The sequence below is a fragment of the Penaeus japonicus genome, unplaced genomic scaffold (assembly GCF_977035675.1).
Source record: "Penaeus japonicus unplaced genomic scaffold, GWHDUDI00000001_assembly GWHDUDI00000014, whole genome shotgun sequence".
Taxonomy (NCBI): Eukaryota; Metazoa; Arthropoda; class Malacostraca; order Decapoda; family Penaeidae; genus Penaeus; species Penaeus japonicus.
Window position 1 is genome coordinate 5,106,345 of NW_028234416.1, and position 10,000 is coordinate 5,116,344.

The 10,000-nt window shown below is 43.6% G+C and overlaps 1 protein-coding gene across 3 annotated transcripts in view; it reads left to right on the top strand.

Annotated features, from left to right (window-relative positions):
* The window catches only part of LOC147470481 (uncharacterized), an 18,402-nt gene that overhangs the window by 6,123 nt on the left and 2,279 nt on the right, over nt 1-10,000 (top strand). For all 3 annotated transcript variants that reach the window (XM_086543823.1, XM_086543824.1, XM_086543822.1), the window contains exon 2: nt 8,319-10,000. This exon is cut by the window's right edge and continues 2,279 nt beyond it. In XM_086543823.1, the coding sequence (XP_086399949.1) occupies nt 8,849-10,000 (1,152 nt within the window). In that variant the 5' untranslated portion in view covers nt 8,319-8,848. The remainder of the gene's footprint in view (nt 1-8,318) is intronic.

The window sequence follows — 10,000 nt, forward strand, 5'->3', positions numbered from 1 at the left end:
GGCAGAGTGCAGGAGACGAGTGTTGTAAAGCCGAAACCTTGTTTGCAATAAGACGTCTGTTCATGTTTCTCTTATTTTACGATAATTGTTTACGCAAAGCTTCAAACGCTGGAAGCATAACAGATAATGTAATTTAGTTGGATGATTTAAGCGGCTCAGTTTATCACCATTCACTTTTGTTCTGTCAAACGGCTGTTATGAAATCATTATTATTTTTTCTTGTTCATTTATTTATGACTATTAATGGCATCGTATATTTGCACGGAACATGGTACATCACTCTTCTTCTGCAACCGTGTTCAAGAACTCTTTGTCTCGTGATTTTCCCAATGGGTACTAATTAAGTTGAAAGGGAAAAATATGAATATATATATATATATATACATATATATATATATATATATATATATATATATATATATATATATTTATTTATTTATTTATTTATTTATTATCCAGCGATATTTGACAGCTGGAAATCCATATTATCAATTGTGTTTTTGTTTGAGATTAATATTATTTAACTGATTCATCAGAATTAGGCATTAGATATAGGTTCCGCTTATGATAAATGATAAGAATCATTTGTGAAATTTATTAAATTTATTTATGAAAGTTATTAAACATTCCATTTGGCCATGAACAAGCGAAGGCATTCGATCCACGGAAAAGTTTGTAGAGATAACCCTTGTAACGGGATCCCGACACAACACGTGACACGACGGAGGAGTAACACTGAGCGAGCTGAAAGTGAGTCATGCAGCAAGAATGTGGACGTCTTGATAGTGAGCGAGGTGTGTATGGTGTACGAGGCGATTGCATCAGCTGAGTCGATGTAATGGGAAAACTGTTGTTTTGTTTTTTTCAACGGAATTTGTCCTTGTGTATATATAACGATTAGTGTGTCTGTGTTGATGAGAATGAGTCATGCAGGTGCTGGTTCGTGCTTCATGCGGTGGGACGCTTAGGCTGGTCAAGGAGTTTTCTCTCTTTTTTCGCTCGCTCGTTTTTTTTCACTTTCTTTCACTCTTTCATTCTTTATTTCTCTCTTTCTCTCTCTCTCTCTCTCTCTCTCTCTCTCTCTCTCTCTCTCTCTCTCTCTCTCTCTCTCTCTCTCTCTCTCTCTCTCTCTCTCTCTCTCTCTCTCTCTCTCTCTCTGTGTCTGCTTTCTCGCTCGATTGATTTCTCTTTCTTTTTTGCATCTCTCTCTCTCTCTCTCTCTCTCTCTCTCTCTCTCTCTCTCTCTCTCTCTCTCTCTCTCTCTTTCTATCTATCTCTCTATCTCTCTCTCTATCTCACATGCACGCACACGTACGCATGCACGCATGCACGCACGCACACACACACACACACACACACACACACACACACACACACACACACACACACACACACACACACACACACACACACACACACACACACACACACACACTGTGGCCGCTTGCTTGGTGCCAGGTTGCAGAGCTCAGCATTGCAAGTGCTGAGGATGTGCAGGATCGTGCATACATAGTTGGGACATGTGTTGACAGGTCTTGCCTTGAAGTGATGCAAGGGTTGGCTCCCATGCGAAACTCAGACTGACTGGGGTAAGATTGAGGATGAAACTCGGGAAATATTTTTTATAGTTTGGACGTGTCAAACAGTCGCGATGGGGCTGTGAATCGTGGTTGAATTTCTGTTGTTGACGTTTGTACTGGTTAACGGGGTTGCTTAGGGATTCTTCTGCAGAGACGGGGATGGGGGGTTGAGTAATCATTAATGCAATGATCATAGATTGCCTTTTGGTAGAGAGTATTACGAAAACGAAGTGACTATGAGTTGTTGATCAAATTACGAAGAAAAATCTAATTGCCTCTGACTGTGTATGATTCAGCGAGGCAGATTTACTCATTTAAGTGAAATGCATTGGAAGGTCGTCGGGATATTACCAAATAGGGCACGTACCCACCGGGAGAGCGAGTGGTATTCGCCGTGTGGAGGTCCGGCTGAGACGTTGGAGTTGCTAGTTGATAGGATTGGTAGTTAGATGGTGAGGAGATGGTAGGGATAGTGATGATTGATTGATTTTTTGATTGATTGATTGGCTAGCAAGAATTTATTTGCATAATCTTATCGTATCCTTGCAAAGCAGATTTGTACCCAGCCGAACATGTTTTTACGAACATCCGGGGGGTATTTGTCCATTGTGAGTCTTTGATTTGTATCAACACATCCATGAAAATCCTCTTGTTGATATTGGAGATGCATGATACATACGATCTTACAGGGAGCGCATTCATTAGATTGGGTGTGAGTGCAGAATGAAGTAAATAAAATAAGATTAAGTAAGTAAATGAAAATCAATTAAAACGCAGAGTGATGCACTAGAAAGAGTGTGTATAGAGTGTGGTTTGGAAGACAAGTTGTTGATGCATCAAGATAGAATAACTTGCATCAGGATAAGACGCTTTGTGCGAATTAGGAATTCAGTGCCATTACTCATAAGTCGGCAAGTGGCAGAGATAAGAAGCATTATCTGATTGCCAAATATTTTGAATGCCGATTTTTTGTTGTATTATACCTTGATTTTTTTCACATTCAATTTAAATAAATAAAATTCATTTCGTATTAATAAGATTTTTTTTTCTCACGGTAAATCACAGTGTATTCTATTTGTAGATTATTTTATACAGCGTTCAATAGAAAGGAACAGAAGAAGGATTAAGAGGGAGAAGAGCCGTATCTTGGCTGTATTTGCGGTGAGGAATGAGGGAGTGGCTGGCTAGGCGAGGAAGGGGGGGGGGGAGCCGGGGGAGGAGGCTTGTGTGCGTGTGTGTGTGAAAAAAATACTATAGCTTAGACATAGGGAATTTGGTTATGTGTTAGATACAAGAGGAATAAATGAAACGGCGCTGGAACTCGGTGCCCCGGGTATATTGTGAGACCGCCTACGCGTTACATATAGGTCAGAGAAGGTCTAGCTTTGGGTGGGGTGTAGAGAACTCCACTTTCTTGCCTGTGCAGTCTTTTCCTTGACACTTACCGGCTGCTCTCACTATTATTTTCGTTATTGTTCATGAACGAAATAGTCGAAGGGAACTTCTGATTTCATGTTTTGTTTTATAATATTTTCCTCTTTATCTTTAAACTTTAGTCATTACTATAGAACCGGCATTGACCCAAAGTCGGGTTACTGGACGTTCCACCTTGGGTCACGTCCAGCGCGGCACTCCCAGTCCTTTGCAACACGGAGATCCTGTGCAGCACGTCAGTCAAGTCTTAAGTCACGTAAACCATTTTTAAGACGGAAGTCACGGAAGTCATTGTTCAGATTGGTGAACCGTATATACCAAAGGGCTTTATTCACGTGGCGAAGTTCAAGTTACAGCGATGCGGGTTTGACACATGTATTTATACATTTTGGCAGATCTAGGAAGTTGATATCCGTTGATTAACATGGGTTTGCATTTATAAGTCGTGATTGTATTTAGTTGTTAAAGATTTAGTATGTTGCTCAAGCCAAGCTAGGTTGCCCAAAGCCGCAGAGTTTTAAAGAAAATTGTCCATTAGAAACTCAACCATTTTTTTTATCAGTTTCCAACGTATTTTTTGTAAGCACTTTTTTATTAATGTCATTAGGATGAAGTTGATGTAACTGCTGCAGTCAGTAAAAAAATGTAATTATAAATCGATAGATAATGGCATCAGTTGAATAACAGTAATGCAAACTGGGCAATTTGACTAGGAAAAAAGCAAAATGGATCGTTTAACACGGATTGTTTTATAGAAGTGGCTTATACAATTTTGAATATTTCTGATGAATTTTGGTTAAGAAATCTAGCGTTCGCCCATTTCAAATTCCGAATGCCTGGTGAGCTTGTTTTAAGGCATTTCCCCCCCAGGCTAACCGCCTAATTTACGTGCGTGAGAGTCGTGATGCGTGAGGAATCAAGGAAAAGGCTCGGTCTCGGAGAATCTCGAGGGATGCTGAAGGACGTCTTCTCCCGGGCCATCTGGTGTCAATCTCCTTGCTCTATTCTCTTGCAAACAAAGGCCGCGCCAAGTGGCTACTCGCGCCTCGCTCTCGCGGCAATAACTGACATTCGCTTTGATAACTTATTGCAAGGTTTTCGCTCTGCCGTACGAGGGGTTTCGCTTAGCCTTTGTTGCAGAGGGAGATGCGCTCTTTGTGAGGGTAATTAACTCGCGCTTTGGGTTTCGCTGAGGGACACGAACTTTCATCGCTGCCTCGGAGAGATATAGGACTCTTGCTTGTGCGTATGTGTGTTTGCGGGTGTATGCATGTATAGATGTAGTTATAGTTATATGTTCATGTACATGTACATGTACATATATATGTGTATGTATACATATATATATATATATATATATATATATATATATATATATATATATATATGTGTATGTATATATGTGTATGTAGGTATGTATATATATATAAATATTATATATATATTTATATATATGTATATATATATTTATATATATATATGTATATATGTGTATGTAGGTATATATATATGTATTTATATATACATATATATATATATGTATATATACATATATATGTATATATGTATATATGTGTATATGTGTGTGTGTGTGCATATGCATATGTATACACACACACACACACGCGCGCGCGCGTGCGCGCGCGCATATATATATATATTATATATATATATATATATATATATATATATATATATATATATATATATATATATATATATATATGCGTGTGTGTGTGCGTGTATGTGTGTGTGAGAGTATGTATGAATATGTGTTTGTGTGTATTTGAATGCCGTATATTTATATATCTAAATGTTTACATGTATGCATGAATGTCCTTATAGTGTTTATGTATCTGTGTATATTTTAGCATTTATTGTAACTGCCCTGTGAATTCTGGTCTGGCTTTTATATTTTAGAAGCTTGCGTTTCGATTTAATCTATAACAGTTTACATAACTTGATTTCACATAAAGTCTTTGAATTACCCGTATTTACATAACCTGCCCATTAATAACGGCAGCAGACGTGACCCCAGGCGCAGGGGCGGCCCTGGTAGCTTGCTGGGCACGTCTGTAAACCTCCACGACCCGCCCCTCCCCCGCTCCCCCCCCCCCTGCCCCTCCCTTGCTCCTCCCCCTCACTCACCTCGCGTTCCTGCCGATAAATCTCCTGCCTGTGCTTGATAAATCCCTAGACAAACCCGGCAGACGCAGATTAATGCGAGTCGGTGTTTAATGAATGTTGTAGTTGGTGGCTGGAACATTACGCATAGAGATCCTCACGGCGGGAGGAACCCTGGCGAGCGCACCTCTCCCACCTTAGCCCCCCCCCCCCCCCACCTCCCCGCCCCTCTGTCGCGTGAAGACGAATCGCTCGGCCACGACACCGACGCTAATGCACGGAATCTCTCCGTTCATCTACCTCACTGTATCTTGCTTATCTCGAAGGCGCACAGGCAGAGAATACACGCATACATAAACAAGTGGACGCCCACATACGACACTACTATAAAATAAGCTTCGTCACTAAACAGCTACAGGAAGTTACAATAGTTTTTTTGTATATTTTTTTTCGTAGTAGATGCGGAATCAGAAGACGCTTATTTACAAGACTGTTTTAAGCGTTACCGATACATGGTGAACTATCGCAACATCGGATCAGTGTTAGTCCGAGAACAACAGCACAGGCAAGACGAACGCGAGATTGGGGCGGAGGCCGTCTTGCATGCGCTGCAGACAAAGAACCACTTTGCATTCAAATGTATAGATAAGATTTATCACAAAGTAATATATGGTAATGTTAGAATAATGTTTAGCTACTGGGCGATATGTCTCGGCTGCACAAATAGTAAGAGCGTAGTCCCCCTACCTCTTGCTTCATCTCTCTCTCTCTCTCTCTCTCTCTCTCTCTCTCTCTCTCTCTCTCTCTCTCTCTCTCTCTCTCTCTCTCTCTCTCTCTCTCTCTCTCTCTCTCTCTCTCTCTCTCTCTCTCTCTCTCTCCCCTCCCTCCCTCCCTCCCTCCCTCCCTCCCTCCTACTCTCTCTCCCTTACTTCCTTCCTTCCTCTCCCTCCCTCCCTTTCTCGTTTCTTTCTATCTCACTCCGTCTATCTCTGTATCTCCCTTTCCCTCCTCCGTCTCCATCGCCATCGATAAATCTTTCCTTTTTCTGTTTCCCATGTTATCTACAGTGTGAAAAATATATAAGAATTATCGCAGCCTGGTCTTCGTTAAGTGTACAAGGAGGGAACTGACCTCAGGGCCACACTAAACGCCGGTGTTTTAGGATACGTGGAGGAGGGAGGATTTAAGTGGTGGAGGATATTTTTTAAGGGGGGAGGGGCGAGCGAGGGAAGTAGGGGGAGGGAGATGATAAGTAGTGGGAGTCAGATGGAGAGGGATTTGGAGAGAGAGAGGGAGAGGGTAGTGGGAGTTAAAGGGAGAGAGAGAGAAATTGAAAGAGAAAGAGAGGTATAGGGAGAGAGAAGGAGGAGGAGAGAGAGGGAGAGAGCGAAGGGGAGAGAATGAAAGAAAGGAAGAGAGAGTGAAAGAAAGGAAGAGAGAGTGAAAGAAAGGAAGGGAGAGGGAAAGAAAGGAAGGGAGAGGAAAAGAAAGGGAAGATGGAAAGAAAGGGAAGGAGATGGGAAGAAAGGGAGATAGAAAAAATGAAAGGGAGAGAGAAAGGGAAAGAAAGCGAAAGAGAGGAAGAGGGACAGGGGGAGAGAAGGCAAGAGAGAAAGCAAGAGAGAAGGCAAGAGAGAAGGCAAGAGAGAAGGCAAGAGAGAAGGCGAGAAAGAGAGAGAGAGAGAGAGAGAGAGAGAGAGAGAGAGAGAGAGAGAGAGAGAGAGAGAGAGAGAGAGAGAGAGAGGAGAAAAGAGTGAGAGAGGAGAAAAGAGTGAGAGAGGAGAAAAGAGTGAGAGAGGAGAAAAGAGTGAGAGGAGAAAAGAGAGAGAGAGAGAGAGAGAGAGAGGAGAGAGAGAGAGAGAGAGAGAGAGAGAGAGAGAGAGAGAGAGAGAGAGAGAGAGAGAGAGAGAGAGAGAGAGAGAAAGAGAGAGAGAGGGATAGAGAGAGAAAGATGCATTTTTACAACGTCGATAAAGCCCAACCAGTTGCTGCAAACGAAATTATATGGAAAAATGCCCAAAAAATTTGCTTTGGAATATCGTAACTTTCAACACCAGTGTAATATTTTTGCCAAACAATGCATTTCTAGCTACCATCACCCACCGAGACTTTATAATTTAAACACATTTTATGACCTATAAAACATGGCATAATTTAAGTGCCTGATATAAACACCAGTTCACGTCACACTAGGGATCATATGGTATGTTTCGCGGGAGGAGATATTGCCAAAATATGCAAGCGTTGCATTTTTGGTCAGAGTCTTTTAAGAGTTACGCCTCCGTTGTAGACGCGTCAGATAATTGAAGAAAAACTGCTAGAATAATCCAGGTGTGATTTACATTTTAAACAAAGACGGACGTACATACATACACACATACATACATACATACATACATACATACATACATACATACATACACACACACACACACACACACACACACACACATACATACATACATACATACATACATACATACATACATACATACATACATACACACACACACACACACACACACACACACACACACACACACACACACACACACACACACACACACACACACTCATACTCATATTATCACCATCATCAGCGTCTTCACCCACTCCACCACCAAACACAGTTAAAATCAGGATCTCTAAAAGCCTGTCTTTTGGAGTCTTTGTCTCATCCCTTCCACACGTCCATCCTATCCTTAGCAATGGCGGAAAGAGGAGATCAAGACACTCAAAAGAATTAGAAAAATAAGAAGAAAAAAGCGCCTTGAAGGAAAGGATGATCGTGATCGGACACTCTGCCGGGGAACAATAGCGCTTGTGGCATCGTGTGCAGAGGCGCACGCGGCCGCAGATCATGCCGCCCGCGCCAGCTTTGTGGGTTGAAAAGCTCGTGCAGGATTTACCTAAATTCAGCTGAAAGGCGAGCCATTGTGGCAGCGAGAGAAAGAGCCTTTTTAAGGAGATGGAGTGCATTACCTTTATGCGCAGCCGTGTCGCCGGTCCCGCGGGGTTTTGTGCGGGTACGTGGAAGGGGGAATTAAAGCTGTTTAATGTTGGATGGGATTAGCGGGGAAATCTCCCGTCTGTTCTGCGTTGTGTCTGAACGTTTTATCTTCTCTTGTGGCTCTGCTAAGGAGTTTTATTAATTGTGTTTCTTTTATTCGATTGTGGCAGGGGGATTGGAGCTGACTCAGAATTACAGGGGAATTTGTAACGAGTTGCACTCTCAATGAAAGTGATTGACCTGATACTGATAACTGACACTTTATATAACGTTAACTGGAGTTCCGAGTGTGAAACGTGCCGAAGAAATATACTTATGAGTGAATAAACTTAAATAATATCTTAGGGAAATTCAACAAAAATCTAGATGGTCTTGACTTAACTGTGAAAAAAAAACATAGTTATGATAATGAATTAGCCGTTTTTACTGGAAATGTAACATGAAAACCCTAGATATGATAGATAAAAAGATGGGTGTGTTGATGTGATGAAAAATTATATGAAGGATTTTACGCCTCGCCCACCCCGGGTCACCAGAGGCGTGGCGGGAAGACTGGACGAGTTGGATTATGCGCCTCAGAGTGATGCGACGGAGGCTCCAAGAGATGCTGCGGAGTAAGACATTAAAAGACAGATGAACTTTTAAATGGGATAACCATTGGATATAGACTTGAGCCACGTCAGTGAGAAATACATTCAGAATGCCTCACAGTCCTATTTCGAGGACGGATTCGGGGTCTGTATCCGCCATCAAGAACTTCATTTTCGGCGGCATGCTGGACACGTCTCGCTACCACCCCGACGAACACGGAGGCGAGTGCAAACGGAGCTTGAAGTCCCAAGTGTTCAAGAGTCAGATCCTCAGATCGCAAGTTCTTAGACCTCAGGTTCTCAGATCTCACATCATCAAGACGAGAATCACGAAAGCTTCGAAAGTCAATCCCGGGCTGCCTGAGGACGATGTTAACTTCCCGAATAATCTAAGGTCTCCCTACCCCGATGCTAGTCAAGCTCAAAGCACAGCCAATTTCCCACTCACTAAAATTAATAACGTAAGATTCCCAAGCTTCCGGTGCAAAGAGAACAAATTGTTCGGCGAGGAGAAGGCGTCGCCGCAGTATGCATCGACGCCAAACTTGACTTCTGTTTCTCCCGAGAGCGACAACTCAAGGGAGGGTGTCGCGGCGGGAGTGACAGGGACACTTCCGCGTAACTTCAAGAGGAACAGCGTCAGGCATCATCAGAACTCCGCTTCGGGAGCCTCAGCGACGTCCACTTTACCATCTTGTGCGTCGTCGGTGAGTTCCTCCTATGCTTACGTGAACAGCGGTGCACCCTCGTCTGACTCAGGATTCCTTTCGGACGCCACCTGCCCGGATTTCGAGGCGAATGAGCCGCCCGTGGAAGCAATCGGAACTCAACACCAGCCGAAGGATCTCAGCTGCCGCGAACGAGACCTGAAGACTAGCGACCCTGCTGCACCCTTCGGGAGAGCGGCGCTGCACCAGGATAATCCCACCTATGGCTGCGTCCCGTCCAAGACGCCCCCTCCCCCGTCCAAGTCCACCGGCAGGGAAGGGGGGTCGACGCGCAAGGTGAGCAGCGTGACCCTGAAGATCGAGAACGGCCTCTTCGCCACCGTCGGCAAGGAGAGCAAGGGGCGCGCCAGGGACCGCCGGCCCTTGGACCCAGCCTTCCCCGACGTCGTGCCGCCGCCTCCCCCGGCCCTCGTCATCGTCCAGAAGAAAAGCCCCGAGGATTCCAAGGTGGACGAAGAGGCCGCGGCTGGCTGGAAGAGAGCCACCGTGACTATGAGTGGCACCTTCCTGGCGCGCTGCGTGAAGATCGAGGAC